A 17,736-nucleotide genomic window follows, 5' to 3' on the forward strand; every position below is an offset into this window, starting at 1 on the left:
TAAGGTGTGGCGGTGCCTCCCACGCTATGCCAAAACGCCAAAGGTGCCCACAAGCTCAAAAACGTTGAGAGACCCCTGATCGGATCAGGCAGGCATGCCTGTGGCCCACGTGCCGCACTCATTCGGAGCGCTCCAGCAGGAAGAGTGGGACCGGGCCCCCTCCAGTGTGCTGCAGGATCTGCCCTGACCTGCTCCCCCTCCTGCCCCTTCTTCCAGAGTCCAGCTGCGAGGCCCCCTTTGAGTTCCAGGCGTGCGGCTCCCCCTGCGACAGCCACTGCTCCACCCTCCAGCACCCGGAGCTCTGCCAGGACATCCCCCAGTGCCTGCCTGGCTGCTACTGCCCACAGGTCAGGGGGGGGGGGGAGCGTGTGGAAATCCCTGGTGCAGGATGGGTGGGAAGCAGCTGCCAGTGTAAGATTTCAGATAGGAGCTGGGTGCGAGGTCTGCCTGGAAAGCACAACTCTGGCTCAGAAGCCCCACCCTCCAAGCTTCTGCATGCCCTTTGCACATGATCAGAAATATTCTGCTGGGTGACAGCACTGGACATGGGTTCTGGAACTGAGCTGCCCTGGGCTAAGGGGAGGCCTGGTGAACAGATCAGGTTGCTCCCACAGTAGGAACGTCTGCCATTGGCTCCATTGATCGGAGCATCTAAGAACCCCCTCCCCATCTGGAAAGGCTTGGCAAAGCCCCTGTCCTGCAGAGGCCAAATTCCCACACCCTACTGGTGACCGAGCAGCTGCTCCGCGGCCCTGGGGGCCAGTGAGGGAGGCCCTCCTAGACCCTGACCTCTTCCTGTCACTCCAGGGCCTGGTGGAACAGAACGGGGCCTGCGTCCCGCCCTCAGAGTGTGGCTGCCTTCACTTCAACCACTCAGAAGGTCCCGTGTACCTGGCGGCAGGAGACACAGTTTGGATTGGATGCAAGGAATGGTGAGAGGATGCCAGCGGCCCATGAGCAGGGGGCAGCGGGACCTGGGGTGCTCTCCTGGGCATCACCCACTGACCGCTTTCTCTCTCTCGGCAGCCTGTGCCAGCGAGGGATGCTCCAGTGCAGCAGCGAAGGCTGCCAAGGTGAGCGGATCACGAGTGCTTCTGCCAGAATCCACCTGCTGCTCTTTGAAGGCCACCAAGCCCTTAGCTGTTTGGGTCGCCACAGTCTGCACAGGAGCATGGAGCCTCACATCCCTGGGGCAGACACACTGACACCCACAGCTGCAAACAGGAGAGGGGTCAGGGTGTGCTGACGGCCACACGCAAACGAACAAATACACGCTTCTGCTGCTTGGAATCTGGGCTTTCTTTCTTTCTCTCTGTGCTTACTAAACGTCTCCTCTGATGAGGGGCTTTGACCCACAGAGCACCACAATGCGGTGGCTTCGATATAAGCCGGATTGCATTAGAAACACAGTAGTAGGAGGGCATGAAGCTGTTTGCCTTGACGCATGCGAGGGGACAGAAGACACTTCTTGGCCCTAAAACCCTAACCCTAAAACCACACAAATGCAAGCAAGGATTTCTAGAGGCACCCCGAAAACAGGATGGGAAGGCATGCACATTTTCCTCACGTCCTGCACGCATCCATTCCTTTCTCTTTGCTTCTGCCTCCTCCCTCCCCCTAGAGGGCCTTAAAAAAGATGAGTAGCGTCTGAATCTGTATAGCATTGTATCAATAATATGATATCATCGAGTTTGCAATTTGTTTTTTAATTAACTGGTTTGGTTGACTGATGTATTTTTAATTAATGTTATGCATGACCTAGAGCAATTCACCAATCAGCATCACCACCTCTTGTGACAATAAACTAATTCCCAACTTCCATTTTAAAAAGTTAAGCCTCCAACTCTTTTGGCTGTGGAGTTATAAGGGGAAAAGTACTGGGTGCACATTTTTCCATACCACTCCACGACCAAAAGACGTAATTTATCTTTTAAAATGACAGCTAGGAAGTAGTGCATTGTTGCAACAGATTGCTATAAGAGCACTCTGGTGCTATCCCCATTACCAATTTTTAAATAGTTGCGGGGGAGGGAGGGGGGCCGTCAAGTGGGGGCAGGGCAGCTACAAAGGGCAGAGGCCAGAAAATGGCAGCAAAGCTTTCAGTGCAGAGGTTGCCTTGTGTTTGCAAATGCGTGTGCATTTGTGACAGCAAGGAGAGCTACCCAGAGACTTGCTTCAGTTTCTCTTGTTCCTTGCCAAAGGGACTATGCCGGGGGTGGCCAAACTTTCTTAATGTAAGAGCCACAGAGAATAATTGGCAGATGTTTGAGAGCCACAAGGAAGGCAGGCAAATACATTGGGGGAGGAGGGAGGTGGGGAAAAAGCAACTTTAAATGCATTCTCCAATCCACCAGCTGGTTTGGCTGGGTGAAGTGATTTAAAGAGATAAAGGCCCTTTCTAAGCCAGTTTTGGGGGGGGGGGGCAGTGGGGGCTTTGAGAGCCACACAATAAGTGTGGAAGAGCCAGATGTGGCTGCTGGACGGGAGACCTTCTCGAAGGGCGGCTTTCACACTCCCTTCCCTCCCTCCCTCCCGCCCGGCAGGACTCCTCCCGCTCAGCGCCTGGTCGGAGTGGACGCCCTGCTCGGCCTGCCTGCCCTGGACGGCCCTGAGCCCCAGCGCTGCCGCCGCCCTCCTGCCTGGGCCCGGCTCCTCCTCGGCCCCGGAGCTGCTGGTGTCGGTGCAGCATCGCTACCGGCTGTGCCTGGACCCCCAGACGGGCGGGGCGTGGGCCGGCCCGGCTGCCCTGTGCTCGGCCGAGGTGGCGCAGGAGCGCCTCTGCCCCGACGACCCGCACGCCTGCCGAGGTGACTGCAGGGCCAGGGAGGGGGCAGCAGGGCCGGCGCCTTCCCCCCTCGCCGCTTCTGCCCCTCGGAAGCAGCCTCCCTCCCTCGGCGAACCCCGGCAGCAGGCAGGGGAGGCAGCCAGCCGCCCGAGGGGCGCGCGTCCTCGACGGGGCGGGCGGGCGAGCCGAGGTCAGCTGCCCCCTCTCTCTCCCCCTCCTGCCAGAGTTGTGCGTGTGGGGCGCGTGGGGCCCCTGGAGCCCGTGCCGCCAGCCCTGCAGCGGGGGCTTCCGCCTGCGAGCGCGCTCCGCCCGACGGCCGCCCTGCCCGGGACCTCGAGCCCAGTCCCAGAGCTGCAACGCCGCGACCTGTCCGGGTAAGTGGGAGGGGAGGGCCCGGGGGACTCAGTCTTTTTCATGCTTTATACTTAGAGTAAGAAAAAATATATTTTTAAAAAATTGCAATTTTTCTCACTCAAGAGAAACTACTTCTTTGGAGTTTCTGCTACCCCCAAATTCCCCAGTTTTCCCAATGGAAAATTGGGGAGAGGGGGAATCCGTGGGGTTTTAAAGCAGGGAAAGAGCAAGGGGTGGCCCCTTCCTCCCCAAGACCACAGCCCCCAAGACCCCCCTTCCCCAAAAGGTTAGGCATCAGATTGAATCATGGGTCTGCTTGCCTCCGCGGGCTGGCTGTTGCCCCCTTCTCCACATGGGTTCTCCCCGGGGGAGAAATGGTTTGCCCTTCCAGGTCCTTCCCCCTGCAGGCAATGGTGTAGAAGCAGGACTGAACTGATGCCCCCTCCTCCTTTGTCATGGCCGTGCTTTGATCCTAGGAGAAGCGTGTGAGGATCGGGGCAAGGTGCACAACCCAGTGTGTGCCAACGGCTGCCCCCGTGGCTGCACGGACCTCTGGGACCACGTGGAGTGTCTGCAGGGAGAATGCAAGCCAGGTACCTCCCCTCCCCCCTCCTCCATCCCGAAGCCCTTCCGCTCTGGGCTGCGCTGGCCTCTCCAGCCCCACAAGTCCTGCTCAGCCCTCCCTGTTCAGTCTGCCCCTTCCCCTTTTCCATGCCCAAGAAGCATTTCCTCCTCTGTGTCCTTCTCTCTCTACCCATCCGGCCACCTCTGCTGGCTGCCTTTGGTCCTCTGCACACAACTGCCAGAGGTTCTGCCCATCATGGGTAGAAACCACTCACAGAGCTACCTTTTTTGCTACAGTTGTTGTAGCATCCTGTGGCAGTGAGTTCCACAGGGCAATTCTGAAGCATATGGGGAAATGGCTCCTACCCTTGGGGTGGATGGTTCCAGGAATGGCCCCCCAGATTTGGCACTTTGGAAGCAATTGGTGGCCACCACCATCATGTCTCCCTAACTTCAGTGGTCTTCTTCTTGAACCCCACGGAAAGAGGCAGTCCTTCATGCCCGGCTTATCCCTCTCCACTCGCTAGGCTGCCAGTGCCCTGAAGAGAAGCTCCTGCAGGACGGGGCATGCGTGCCAGTCTCCGCGTGCCGCTGTGGCCTCCCCACAGCCAATGGCACCTTGGAGTACCTGCCTGGGCAGGCTGCTGAGCTGGAGTGTCACAACTGGTAGGTGCCTTCAGAGAGACCAGCTGAGCTCTCGGCCTGGGGGGACCATCCTGCTAGTCAAAGGGCTACAAGGATGCAACAGAGTCACAGATGATAGACTGAGCTCGGCTCTTGCAGCAACAATTGAGGCACCTCACATTCCTTTTTGGGGAAAATACAGGAGGGTTTAAAAGAAACTGGGGGTAAATTAACTGGCCAAGTAAGAACATGTTGTTAGGATACCAGAGGCGTGGCCGGGCAAATCGGGGGCAGCCAACAAAAGAGGATTCTCTTGCCCCCCCCCCCCTTCTCTGTCTCAGGGAGTGGTCCTGCCACTAGATGGAAGAGCTAGAGTTGAGAACATAAGAGAAGCCCTGTTGGATCAGGCCAGTGGCCCACCCAGCCCAACACTCTTGGTCACACAGTGGCCACAAAACCCAAGTGCCATCAGGAGGTCCATCAGTGGGGCCAGGACACTAGAAGCCCTCCCACTGTGCCCCCTCCCAAACACCAAGAATACAGAGCATCCCTTGCCTCAGACATGAGAATATAAGAGAAGCCATGTTGGATCAGGCCAGTGGCCCATCCAGTCCAACACTCTGTGCCACACAGGGGCAAAAAAACCCAGGTGCCATCAGGAGGCCCATCAGTGGGGCCAGGACACTACAAGCCTTTGCACTGTGCCCCCCCACAAGCACCAAGAATACAGAGCATCACTTGCCCCAGACAGAGAGTTCCAACAATACACTGTGGCTCATAGCCACTGATGAACCTCTGCTCCAGATGTTGATCCAATCCGCTCTTGTAGCCCCACCACCTCCTGTGGCAGTGAGTTGCGACTGGGAGCAACTCAAGAGACCAAGAAGATTCCTGGGGGGAGGAGCTTCCGAGGGTCAGAGCTTTCTTCTGGTATCTGAGGACAGAAGGCTCAACTCTCAAATGCTGAAGCCCCAAAATGTTGGGGGGGCTGGGGCAAGGGGAGGCACCAATTCTCAGTTCCCATGCTGTGGCACTGGGGTGCTGTTAAGAGCTGCACTCTGAATTGGATTGGCACGCTGTATTACTTAGAGCAGTGGCCTCCAACCTTTCTGGCACCAGGGACAATTTTTCCATGGACCGATGGGGGTTCTGCTGCCCCCACACCCTGTCCCCCAGGGGGGTCTTTAAATGAGGGGCAGGCAAAGGTCACTGCCATTCTGCCCCTTCCGCCCACCCTGGACCCGGGCAAATGAAAGAGGTCTTGCTTCCGAGTGAGGCTGCGCTGCCTCTTTTGTCCACCCGGGACCTGGCAGGTGAAAGGGGCGGTGCCTCTGCCTCACTCCGCGGCCTGGTTGCTAACAGGCCATGGACCAGTACCGGTCCACGGCCCAGGGGTTGTCCTGGGACCTGTTTTGTTCAACATCTTTATCAATGATTTGGATGAAGGAATAGAGGGAATGCTTATTAAATTTGCTTATGATACTAAATTGCAAACACAGAAGAAGACAGAAACCGAATACAGGATGATCTTGACAGGCTGGGAAACTGGGCTAAAACCAATGAAATGAATTTTAACAGGGATAAATGTGAAGTTCTGCATTTCAGTAGGAAAAATCCAATGCATGGTTATAGGGTGGGGGAGACTTGTCTTAGCAGTAGTATGTGGGGAAAAGATCTAGGGGTCTTTGTGGACCATATGCTGAACATGAGTCAACAGTGTGATGTGGTGGCTAAAAAGGCAAATGCAATTTTGGGCTGTATCAACAGAAGTCTAGTGTCCAGATCATGTGATGTGATGGTATTGCTTTACTCTGCTCTGGTAAGACCTCACCTGGAGTATTGTGTTCAGTTTTGGGCACCACATTTGAAGAAGGATATAGGCAAGCTGGAAGGGGTCCAGAGGAGGGCGACAAAGATGGTGAGGGTTCTGGAGACCAAGTCCCATGAGGAAAGGTTGAAGAAGCTGGGCATGTTTAGCCTGGAGAGGAGGCAGCTGAGACATGATATGATCACCATCTTCAAGTCCTTGAAGGGCTGTCCTATAGAGGATGGTGTGGAATTGTTTTCTGTGGCCCCAGAAGGTAGGACCAGAACCAGTGGGTTGCAATGAAATCAAAAGAGTTTCCGGCTCAACATTAGGAAGGACTTCCTGACCGTTAGAGCGATTCCTCATTGGAACAGGTTTCCTCGGGAGGTGGTGGGTTCTCCTCCCTTGGAGGTTTTTAAACAGAGGCTAGATGGCCCTCTGACAGCAATGCAGATCCTGTGAATTTAGGGGGAGGGGTTTGTGAGTTTCCTGCATTGTGCAGGGGGTTGGACTAGATGACCCTGGAGGTCCCTTCCAACTCTATGATTCTATGATTTACCCCTGACTTCGACGGCAGAGGCGGTGCCGCTGCTGGGATTTCCCACAATGCTGCACATCATTTCTGCTTTTTATAACCGAGGTTTTAACACCTGGATCCATCGATTGCAACAGAAGCTCCCAGCACCTCAGCCAGGGGGCTGGAGAGCCCTCAAGGGCCTGTTGTCAAGATCGGGGAGCCCCACGTCCAGGTGTCCTCATCGGGGCCTCTGTCTTCCTCTGCAGCACCTGTGTGAACGGCACCTTCGAGTGTCCGGAGGAAGAGTGTCCGTCCTACGGAGAGTGGTCCCCTTGGAGCTCCTGCTCATCCAGCTGCGGAGGGGGGAATGCCCTGCGACACCGCCCCTGCCACGAGACCCCCAGCGGAGCCCCCTGCGCTGCTGAGGCCATGGAGGAAGTGGCCCAGTGCAACCCACAGCCCTGCCCAGGTGAGTGCCAGCCTCCCCTCCGGGCAGCAAAGGGAAGCTGATGAGGGATGGGCAGGGACCAAACCACAAAGCAGAACTCCTCATGAATTCCTCACAAGCTTCCATAAACTTCTAAAGCCATTTGTGGTGGTTTGCCCGGGCAGCTGGTTCCCTGGCCTCTGGACTGAAACGTTCCTTACTTAAAACAATTTCAGCCACCTTTCTATTTTGCAGACCCTAACGCAGCTTACAATCTAAATAAAATAATTATTTAAAAACACATAAAAGACCACAATTAAAAAACATCAATTAGGACTACAATAAGCCCGCTTCGGCAGGGAGGGTGGGGTATAAATTGAATTAAACATAAACAATAAAACTGTGGAGTTGGAAGGGATCTCCAGGGTCATCTAGTCCAACCCCATGATCAGTGCAGGAAAATCATAAATAACTCCCCCACACACGCACGCCCCAGTGACCCCTGCTTCATGCTCAAAAGATGGCAATAACTTCCAGGATACTTTGCCAACTAATTAACAGGATCCGCATTGCCTCTATTTCAAAGCTTTTGGGGCCACAGAAAACAATTCTGCACCATCCTCTATATGACAGCCCTTCTACTTGAAGATGGTGATCCTATCACCTCTCAGCTGCCTCCTCTCCAGGCTAAACATCCCCACCTCCTTCAACCTTTCCTCATAGGACTTGGTCTCCAGACCCCTCACTGTCTTTGTTGCCCTCCTCTGGACCCCTTCCAGCTTGTCTGTATCCTTCTTAAATTGTGGTGCCTAAAACTGAACACAATACTCCAGGTGAGGTCTTACCAGAGCAGAGTAAAGCGATACCCTCACTTTGCGTGACCTGGACACTATGCTTCTTTTGATGCAGCCCAAAATTGCATTGGCCATTTTAGCCACCACATCACACTGCTGACTCATGTTCAGTGTAGGGTCCACTAAGACCCCTAGATCCTTTTCGCACAAATTTCTTCCAAGACAAGTCTCCCCTATCCCATAAGGATGCATTGGATTTTTCCCACCTAAACGCAGAGCTTTACACTGGGGCTTTTCTCCACACTTCCGCACAGCATCACGGTGCATTCACATACCTCCTGAGTTTTCCCCAGCTTTTCTCCAGTCCTTCTCAAATCCACTTTGCCGCTAAGTTTTGGGAAAGTTCACAGTGAAGGTTGGATGGCTTCTCCCACGGCCCCTGGGGGCAATCAAATGCCCCATGTTAGGGGGGACTGGCATCCCGGCCCGCTTCAGAGACCCCTGCTGTTGACAGGCATTGGGGAAAGGAGGGGCCCCCCTTGGAGCACCACCCCTCCCTCCCTTTCCTTTCCCTTCCAGGGGCCTGCCTGCTGAGCGAGTGGTCCGAGTGGAGCCCCTGCAGCGCCAGCTGTGGGGGAGGCACTTCTGAGAGGAGCCGCAGCCGAGTGCCCCCCCTGGAGGAGCCATGTCCCTTCCCGCTGCTGCAACACCAAGCCTGCAACACACACAACTGCACCCCAGGTGAGCCCTCCCAGTCCCACAGCACTCTGGGGCAGCTGCTCTGTCCACCAAGAGGAGGCAAGGGAGGAGCCCAGGGCACGAGAGGGCAGAGATGGCAGCCCGTTCCGCTGGGGTCAGGATTCCCACTGCCGTGGAGCTCTGTTCCTTGGAAGCCTTCATACAGCGCAGCCACTGCAGTGCAGAGACTCCCGTTTTGTCCCACTTTGCATGATGCCGTGTTCTCAAGACCCAGGGAAGCCACAGGGGCGTCATGGCGCAGGTGCCAGCGTGTGTGTCGGAGTCAGCTGCCCAGGCAGGGCGAGAGCTGGTGATGAGCTGGGTTGGGGCATTCCGGGAGACTGGCCCTGGGGAAGGTGACCTCTGCCCTAGTGCCCATTTTCTCCAGGGGTCCTGAGCCCAGTAATCTGGGGATGAGTGCTAATGACTAGGGCTGCTGAGTTCCCAGGCTGGGTGGGGGTTCTCCCACCCTGGAGGTCCCCAACCTGCCAGCCCACAACGGGCCAGCGGGGGACTGGTGTGATGACGGCACTTGGAAGTGACACTCTGCCTCTCTTGGCATGCAGAAGCAATTTGGGAGGGGAAACTCTATGGTACTTCTGAGTGACGTCATCGTGAAGCGTGTGGAAAAATAGTCCCCCGCCAGAGGCTGCAGGGTGGAGGGTGGGCGACAGCAGCGGCACTCGCAGGGCCTGCTCGGTGGGCTGGACACCCGCTTTGACCTGCTTCTCCCTCCCCCACCCTGCCAGGATGCCCAGGGGCTCAAGTCTTCAGCAGCTGCGCCAACGCCTGCCCCCAAACCTGCTCAGACTTGCGCCCAGGAACCCAGTGCCTGCAGGAGGAGTGCCAGGCTGGCTGCGCCTGCCCCTCTGGCCAGGTGAGTGCATCTGCATGGCCCGCCCGGTGGGGCACCAGCCTTCTTGCCCCCACCTCATCTGAGCCTCCCCCTGACCCACAGGTGATGCAGGATGGGGCGTGTGTCCCTGCGGAGGAGTGCCGCTGCTCGCTCAGCCTGGCCTCGCCCTTCCCCTGGACGGCCAACCTGTCGCGAGAGGAGCAGGCCCAGGAGTACCCGCCTGGCGCTGCCATTCAGCATGAGTGCAACAGCTGGTGAGGGGGGTAAACCAGGGAGGAGGGCACTCCCCCGAAATCTCTCCTTGCCTCAGGCGGAGGACGACTGGCCACGCCGCTTGGAGTGATTGCGGAGCCACAAGAGTTCAGAACCTTATGGAAGCAACAGCTGGGCTGACAACTATGGGCTGCAGCTATGGGCGGGGTTTGGAGAGGGGAGGGACCACAATGGAGTGTAATGCTAGAGAGCCCCCCCCCCCCTCCAAAGCAGCCATTTTCTCCAGGGGAAATGGCCTCTCTGTAGCCTAGAGATCAGTTGTCATTCTGGGTGCTCTCCAGGCCGCACCTGGAAGTTGGCAACCATAGCCGGAGCCCTTGAGGCAAAGCCTCAGCACACTAGGGGGCAGCTCTGACTTGGCCTCTCTTTGCAGCGTCTGCCAGAACGGCACCTTCAGCTGCAGCCAGGAGCCCTGTGAGGGTAGGTGTCTCTGGGGGACCCCAGCCTCCAGGTGCTCCCCTGCCTGCCCGATGGACTCCCTGTCTCTGTGCCTCTGCCTACTCCCCACAGCCTCCTTGTGGAGGGAGAGGGAGGCTCCTGCCCGGGGGGGGGGGGGATGCTGACCGCAGGAAAGGTGATCTGGAAAGAGGACCCGGTCTTGATAGGTGGCTGGGCCCAGCATCCCCCGTGCCACCCTGCCAGCTGCACCTTTCTTCTCCCCCAGTGCCATGCCTTTGGTCCGAATGGTCCTCCTGGGCACCGTGCTCTGTGACTTGTGGCACCGGGGAGCAGGTCTCCCGGCGGCATCAGCTCCAGCAGCGCCTCTTCAGAGGAGCCGAATGCGAAGGGCCTGCCGTGCGCCAGAAGCCCTGCTCCCTCTCGGACTGCGGTGAGAGAGAGAGAGAGCGGCCTTCTCCCCCTGGGCGGCCAGCAGTGGTGCTTGGGGAGAACGGGGGGCAGGGAGAGGGTACCAGGGAGTGCCCCCTCCAGTTCACTCCATTGGGAGCAGTTGAAATTCCAGGAGGGCTCCAGCTCTCCCCTGGAGGTTGCCATCCGGCTTCTCCCCCTTGGCTGAAGAGGCTGGGAGTCCCCGTCCTCTGCTTCGGTGCACCAGGCTGCAGTGAACCAAGAAGGGGAGGGGCTGACAGTGTTGGAAAGGGCGGTGGCCAACTCCTGCGGCTCTCTCCTTGACGCAGCCTGCCCAGATGGAGAACTCTGGCTCCAGCCCAGTTTGGCCGGCCAGTGCGAGCGGAGCTGCGCCCAGATCTACGAGGAGCCCCCCCAGAACTGCAGCAGGGTAGCCAAGGGGGGCTGTGTGTGCCAGCCTGGGCACTACCGGAATGGCAGCGGGCACTGCGTGGTGGCCGCCCACTGTGAGTGTGAGCACGGAGGCCAGGTGTACTTGGTGAGTGTGCTGCCCGTGACAGGCTGGGGGGGTCTGCAGAACCTCTGGCTCCTCGGGGGGGGGGGGGTCCTGATCCAAGAGGTGGGGGTGCGTGCAGCTTGGACCAGGCACACAGCTGGGCATTGAAGGGGAGCGCCTGGGAGGCCCTTTGGAAGGAGAGCTTCTTCCCCAGCTGAGTGCATTGTGGCTGCTGGGGGGGGGGGCAGAAGGGAGCCTTCCCAAGGGACCCTCTAAGACAAAAGGCCACCCAGAGAACAGCTCAGGTCTCCCCCCGGGGACACAAATCACAACAGCCTCGTAATCGGAGGGGGTGTGTGGAATGGTGGTGGGAGGGGACCTTGTTTGCAAAACCAGGTGGGACAAATTGTCATCGCCCCCCCCCCCTCGAAAAGATGCAAGAGTGACTGACAGTATGGTGGAAATCAGGAATCCTGCAAGAGGACACAGCACAGAAGACCTCCCTGCTGGGTTTGGCATTTTGCACCCTGCCTTGCCCCCCCCCATCCCCATAGGCTCCAGGCAGGTGACGGCAGGCTCAGCTTCTCATAGGATCCACGTGGCCCTGGCCCTCTCACCCCTTTGCTGTCCCACACAGGCTGGTGCAGAGTGGCACGTGGGCTGTGAAACCTGCCACTGCTTGAACGGGAAGGCCACGTGTGGGGCAGGCTGCCCCCCACTCACCTGTCATGAGGTAACCCTCCAGAATCTGATTTGGGGCGGTGTGGCTCAGGAGGTGCAGCTCCCCACGGGGACGTCCTGCTGCTAAGCTGAGGGGGTGGAGGCTGCTGAGCACAAATACGCTCTGTGCATGCTCAGAGGCAGTCTCATAGTTCCTGGGCTGGCCTAAGCGCTCTCCTTAACGCCTCCTCTCTGTCCTTCCCTCAGGGAGAAGTGAAAGTGCAGGATCCCACCAGCTGCTGCCCCATCTGCAGGAAGGAGGTGCTGGGTGAGACCCGGGGGGGGGGGCTTCAGAGCTCCAGGGGCCATGTGGCTGGGCCACTGCTGCTGCCACGCGTCTGTTCCACTCCCCTGCCCCCTCCCCAGCACTGCCCTCGCTTGCCCAAGAGAGCATCCAGGGACTCCGCTGCATGTTGTCGTTTCTCTCAAGCTTAATTTGAACTTTTGTGTTTGCAGATTCAGCCTCCAGGATGGCTGTGTCAAGAACAGCATGGGGGTGGAGGGGGGAGCAGTAAATTTTAACCATTTATCCTCCAAGAGAGCCAGTGATTCCTATCTGGGGGAACCGGGTTTGATTCCCCTCCGCTCCTCCACTTGCAGCTGCTGGAATGGCCTTGGGTCAGCCATAGTGGTTAAGTGTGTGGACTCTTACCTGGGAGAACCGGGTTTGATTCCCCACTCCTCCACTTGCACCTGCTGGAAGGGCCTTGGGGCAGCCATAGCTCTAATAGAGAGCCGGTTTGGTGTAGTGGTGAAGTGCACAGACTCTTATCTGGGAGAACTGGGTTTGATTCCCCATTGCACCTGCTAGCATGGCCTTGGGTCAGCCATAGCTCTAACAGAGAGCCAGTTTGGTGTAGTGGTGAAGTGCGCAGACTCTTATCTGGGAGAACCGGGTTTGATTCCCCACTCCTCCACTTGCACCTGCTGGAATGGTCTTGGGTCAGCCAGAGCTCTAATAGAGAGCCAGTTTGGTGTAGTGGTTAAGTGTGCAGATTCTTATCTGGGAGAACCAGGTTTGATTCCCCACTCTTCCCCTTGCAGCTGCTGGAATGGCCTTGGGTCAGCCAGAGCTCTCTTATCTGGGAGAACCGGGTTTGATTCCCCACTCCCTCACTTGCACCTGCTGGAATGGCCTTGGGTCAGCCATAGCTCTGGCAGAGGTTGTCGAAAGGCCAGCTGCTGTGAGAGCCCTCTCAGCCCCACCCACCTCACAGGATGTCTGTTGTTGGGAGGAAGGGAAAGGAGATTGTGAGCCGCTCTGAGACTCTGATTCAGAGAGAAGGGAGGGGTATAAAGCTGCGGTCTTCTTCTGTTTTCTCACTGGGAAAAAAAAAACCCTTTGGCTGCTGGGGGCTGGGAGCTGCCCGTAGCTTTTTTGTGTGGTGGTGGGGGGGTGGGATGTTTGCTGAATGGTCCCAATCCTCTCCCCCTGCAGAGGAGCCCCTGTCCTTTTGCCAGCACTACACGGAGCTGCGCAACATCACCAAAGGGCCCTGCTTCCTGGCCGGGGTGGAGGTCAGCTTCTGCAGCGGGCGCTGCCCCTCCCACACCAACGTCATCCCGGAGGTGAGCGAGAGCCCCCCCCTGCCTGCCCAGGCCCATCTCCTTCACCCAAAGTGTGTGTGTGGGGGGGGGGGAGTTCCTGCCTGCCTCACCCCTCCGGGTCCCCCTCCCCTTAGGAGCCCTACCTGCAGACCGTGTGCGACTGCTGCAGCTACCGCCTGGACCCCGTCAGCCCGGTGCGCATCCTGAACCTGCAGTGCAAAGGGGGCGAGACGGAGCCGGTGGTCCTGCCCGTCATCCGCAGCTGCGAGTGCAGCAGCTGCCAAGGTGAGCGGGGCTCCGGTTCCAGGCCCCAGCTCCACCAGGAAGGCTGATCCCACCAGAATCCTCATTTGCAAAAGGGGAACTGCTGTGACCTGCCCTGCTGGGTTGGAGTGCAGGGAAACAGTGAGGGTGGGAAAACCCTCTCCTAGACCCTTGTGCAATAGAGGGGGGGGCTTTTGGGGAGGTGTATTGAGCTGACTTTGTTTGTAGAAGATCTCAATTCCCACACTGGCTGTTGCCCTTCCCCAGACTCTCACCTCTGGCTCCTCCAGCCTCACTTGGGTTGTGCCACCTGGCCCAACTGGCGCTGCCAGGGCCACAGCCAAAGTCTCCCAGGCTCCGTTCTGCTCACCCCCTCTCCATTCCCCCTTGTCTCTGCTCCAGGTGGGGATTTCTCCAAGCGCTGATGCGGTTTCTGGACCTTTGCAAAGGATGCCGGAACAGCTTCTTCCTTCATGCCAGATGCACCCTCTTGGGACCTGGTCTCTCAGTCCCCATCTTCTGCCTCACCGTGTGCCTTCAGCCAGTCAATAAAACCACCCACTTGCTGTTTCACAGAGGACTCTGCTGTGTCACTCTTCCCTGCAGCTGCCATACAAGGTGGCGAAAGGGGAAGGGGACAGGAAGAGGCCGAAGGGCCCAGGCAGCTCGCTGGATCGGGCCAGGCTGAGCAGCAGAGGGAGCCAAGGTGGGGGGGAGACAAGAGACCTGGAACCAGCCCTGCCTACAGCTGCAGTTCTCAGCCCTTTGGCCAAATACAAGGTGAGCAACCAGGTCCCTCCGAGGAGGCCGAGAGCCAGGGGAAGAAGAAAACAGCCCTCAAGATGTGGTCCCCCCCACTCAGCGTGCTCACCTCCTTTTCACCCAGAGTTTTGCTTTAGAGAGCCAAGCTAACTCTAAGGCAGACCCTCAGCTCTGCTGTAAGGCCTCTGTTCGCGTGCAGAGCTCCGTTCTGCAACAGAATTTGGCACAAATGCAACCCCTGCCTTTTCAGAGGAAGGCCTCCATCCACAGTGGCACACATTTCTCCACAGACTCCTGTTGGGACAAAGAGCAATCCTGCACACACACACACACACACACACACACACACATGAATAGAGATACCTCAAGAGCAGCAGCCGCATTAGTCTGTCTGAAGCAGCAGAAAAGAGCCAAGAGCGCAGGAGCACCTGAAAGACGAACATCATTGGTGGCCTCGGGGGGAAGGGGTTTTTGTGAGTCAGTGACCTGGACCTGAGTCTGTGCTCAAGTGAACAGTGACTCAGGAAAGCACCTCCCCTGCCACAAATCAGAACCACAGAGCTGGAAGGGACCTGCAGGGCCATCTAGTCCAACCCCCTGCCCAATGCAGGAAACTCACAAACGCCTCCCCCTGAATGTTGTTAGTCTTTCCGGACTCTGCCCTTTTCTGCTGCTACAGAGAGACTAACACGGCTGCTCCCCATCTTAATCTCTGGGCCTTGAGGGATGGCAAAAGGGCTCCCCTGTCCGCAGTGACATCGATATTCTGCATCCAGCCAGGGCCACAGGAAAAGGAGGCTGGGGAGGGGAGAAGCCACACGCACTGGTTCTAGTCCTCCCACTCCAACAGTGGAATCATAGAGTTCTAGAGATGGAAGGGCCTGATAGGTCATGTCGGCTCTGCTGTTCCAGGCAGGAAATCCAGAGGGACAGGCAGCATGCCCTGCCCGGTGGCTCAGTGGCAGAGCATCAGCTTGGCATGCAGAAGGTCCCGGGTTCAAGCCAGGGAAAAGGGCCAGGGAGCAGGTCATGGGGAAGGCTCCTGCCTGAGACCCAGGGCAGCTCCTGCCAGCCTGAGTAGACAAGACTAAACCTGGATGGGCTGGTTCAGCAGCAGGCAGCTTCAGGTGTGCTCAAGACATCCAGCAAGGGGGACCCCCCTTCCCAAATAAGTGGTCGCTTGTCAGAACTGTCCCCGTAGGTTCTACTGAACTCTGCCCTCCTGTCACCTCCACCCCAGGGATTCCGTCTCTGCCCCCCTCCAGGCAGCAGGTATGTGAGGGGCATGATCTCACCGCCTCATTTCGAGGCTGAGCACATCTGGGCTCCTGCTGCCTCGTCTCTTCCCCCAGCACTTGGCATTGCCTGGGCTGCCACTCTGAAAAATACTGGAGCCCCCACAAGGAAGGCCCTGCCAGGCTGCTGGGACAGGGCAGGTGCTCTGACAGCCACCTGCAACTCCAGACCCCCCCTCCAACTGCCAAAGGCTAGGGTTCCCAACCTCTCCAGGAGGGGCCTGGAAGAACAGCATGCCCTGCCAGATGTCCTGGAAGTAGAGCTGATCTCCATGCAATGCTGATCTCTTCACCTGGAGAAAATTGCTGCTTTGCAGGGCAGACTGACATTCAACCCCACTGAAGTTCCTCCCCTCCTCAAACCCCCAAATCTCTAGGAGTTTCTCTGCCTGGAGCTGAGGACCCTTGCAAAGCCTGAGACCCCAGAGGCTGTGGCGCTCTCCAGACCTGCAGCCAGAGGCTCTTTGCTCAGAGGAAGCTGCCACCGGCTCATTCCCACCTGCCAGGGCTGCAGAAATCAGAGGACTGAAGCCCAAAACACAGCAGTGGCCAAACCCTCCCCCCCCTGGACTTCCAACGTGCCCTTGGTCACCAGGGGAGGAACATGAGCAGGTGGGCCGATGGTGGCGGCAGCAGCAGCACCCCCTTGGAGGGTCTCGGGGGAGGGGAGGGAGGCTGGGGCAGGAGGGTGGATTCATACGAGGAGGAGGGTGGCCCACAGCCAGAGCAGAGCCATTGCAGTGTCGGGGGACTGCAAGAGACATGCGAGTCCAGCTTCCTGCTTTGGGAAAGGGCAGAAACCCCCATCCTCCCCAGAGAGGAGGGACCCAGGCCGGCAGAATATCCACACACACTCCTTTGCACAGAGAGCACAGTAGCCCCATAACCTGAGTGGGAATTTCCCCCACCTCAAAACCAGCAGGAGCTCTGCCAAGAACCTCAGGATGCAGAAGACTCGGAAGAGCGGATCAGCATCACCCAAAATGGAGTCGATTCTGCATCAGGACCGAGGAGACCAGCCTAAAAACAGACAATTCAATCCATCCCATCTGTAATGTGCAGGCTGCAGGCCGCTGCAGACTCAGTTTGCCTCCAGACTATGCAGGGAGGAAGAGGGAATAGAACCCTTCCATCTCTGATGGGTTTCGCTCCTAAAAACTGGCTCTCCTGTCAGGGACGGTGGCTCAGTGGTAGAGCATCTGCTTCGTAAGTAGAAGGTCCCAGGTTCAATCCCCGGCATCTCCAACTAAAAAGGGGCCAGGCGAGGCGTGAGAAACTCAGCTGGAGACCCTGGAGAGCCGCTGCCAGTCTGACAATACTGACTTTAGAGAGGGACAGTGGCTCAGTGGTAGAGCATCTGCTTGGTAAGCAGAAGGTCCCAGGTTCAATCCTCGGCATCTGCAACTCAAAAGGGTCCAGGCAAGTAGGCGTGGAAAACCTCAGCTTGAGACCCTGGAAAGCCGCTGCCAATCTGAGTAGACAATATTGACTTTAGAGAGGGACAGTGGCTCAGTGGTCGAGCACCTGCTTGGTAAGCAGAAGGTCCCAGGTTCAATCCCCGGCATCTCCAACTAAAAAGGGCCCAGGCAAGTAGGTGTGAAAAACCTCAACCCGAGAACCTGGAGAGCCGCTGCCAGTCTGAGCAGACAAGACTGGTGGACTGAGGGGGTCTGATTCAGCAGAAGGCAGCCTCGTGTGTTCATTTTAAAAAGGTCCACTTTGCTCTCAGATCTTAATAGCGGAGGGGGAAAGGGCGGTTCCTGTTAGCAAAACCAAGCAAGAGTTAAACTCCCTCCCCTTTGCCTGAGCAGCCTAAGGCAAATTGAGGCAACACGACCCTGCACTTTGGATTTCAAAGACTGGACCAAGGAACACAAGTCTATTTACTAAGCATGCATTTTTGCAGAAGTCAGTATATTTATTGTCTCTATTGGATCCCAAACATCCTACAACAAATAAAAATAAAACCAAAATACATTTTTTTTTAAAAATGACAACACAGAAGTAGGCAAGACCAAGCTGCATCTTGGGACTAGCCTGGAACCCAAAAGGCACAGAGCACAGGTGTAGTGGTTAAGAACGACGGTCTCTAATCTGGAGAGCCG

General features: G+C 57.3%; 1 protein-coding gene and 1 non-coding gene across 2 annotated transcripts in view; both read left to right on the top strand.

Annotated features, from left to right (window-relative positions):
* LOC132578290 (SCO-spondin-like) overlaps positions 1-13,999 on the top strand; it is a 170,568-nt gene extending 156,569 nt beyond the window's left edge. The window contains exons 94-112 of the mRNA XM_060248229.1: positions 217-347; positions 808-932; positions 1,027-1,073; positions 2,544-2,807; positions 3,010-3,159; positions 3,616-3,732; positions 4,231-4,369; positions 6,918-7,120; positions 8,452-8,613; positions 9,360-9,487; positions 9,569-9,720; positions 10,113-10,159; positions 10,404-10,568; positions 10,876-11,084; positions 11,680-11,775; positions 11,970-12,030; positions 13,201-13,331; positions 13,445-13,595; positions 13,977-13,999. Coding sequence (XP_060104212.1) covers positions 217-347; positions 808-932; positions 1,027-1,073; positions 2,544-2,807; positions 3,010-3,159; positions 3,616-3,732; positions 4,231-4,369; positions 6,918-7,120; positions 8,452-8,613; positions 9,360-9,487; positions 9,569-9,720; positions 10,113-10,159; positions 10,404-10,568; positions 10,876-11,084; positions 11,680-11,775; positions 11,970-12,030; positions 13,201-13,331; positions 13,445-13,595; positions 13,977-13,999 — 2,501 coding nt within the window. The remainder of the gene's footprint in view (positions 1-216; positions 348-807; positions 933-1,026; positions 1,074-2,543; positions 2,808-3,009; positions 3,160-3,615; positions 3,733-4,230; positions 4,370-6,917; positions 7,121-8,451; positions 8,614-9,359; positions 9,488-9,568; positions 9,721-10,112; positions 10,160-10,403; positions 10,569-10,875; positions 11,085-11,679; positions 11,776-11,969; positions 12,031-13,200; positions 13,332-13,444; positions 13,596-13,976) is intronic.
* A 2,810-nt stretch (positions 14,000-16,809) lies between these two features.
* On the top strand, positions 16,810-16,876 carry TRNAT-CGU (transfer RNA threonine (anticodon CGU)). Its single transcript has one exon. It is a non-coding gene; the product is annotated as a tRNA-Thr (tRNA).
* Positions 16,877-17,736: the final 860 nt, after the last annotated feature.

Source organism: Heteronotia binoei, chromosome 10 (assembly GCF_032191835.1).
Source record: "Heteronotia binoei isolate CCM8104 ecotype False Entrance Well chromosome 10, APGP_CSIRO_Hbin_v1, whole genome shotgun sequence".
Taxonomy (NCBI): domain Eukaryota; kingdom Metazoa; phylum Chordata; class Lepidosauria; order Squamata; family Gekkonidae; genus Heteronotia; species Heteronotia binoei.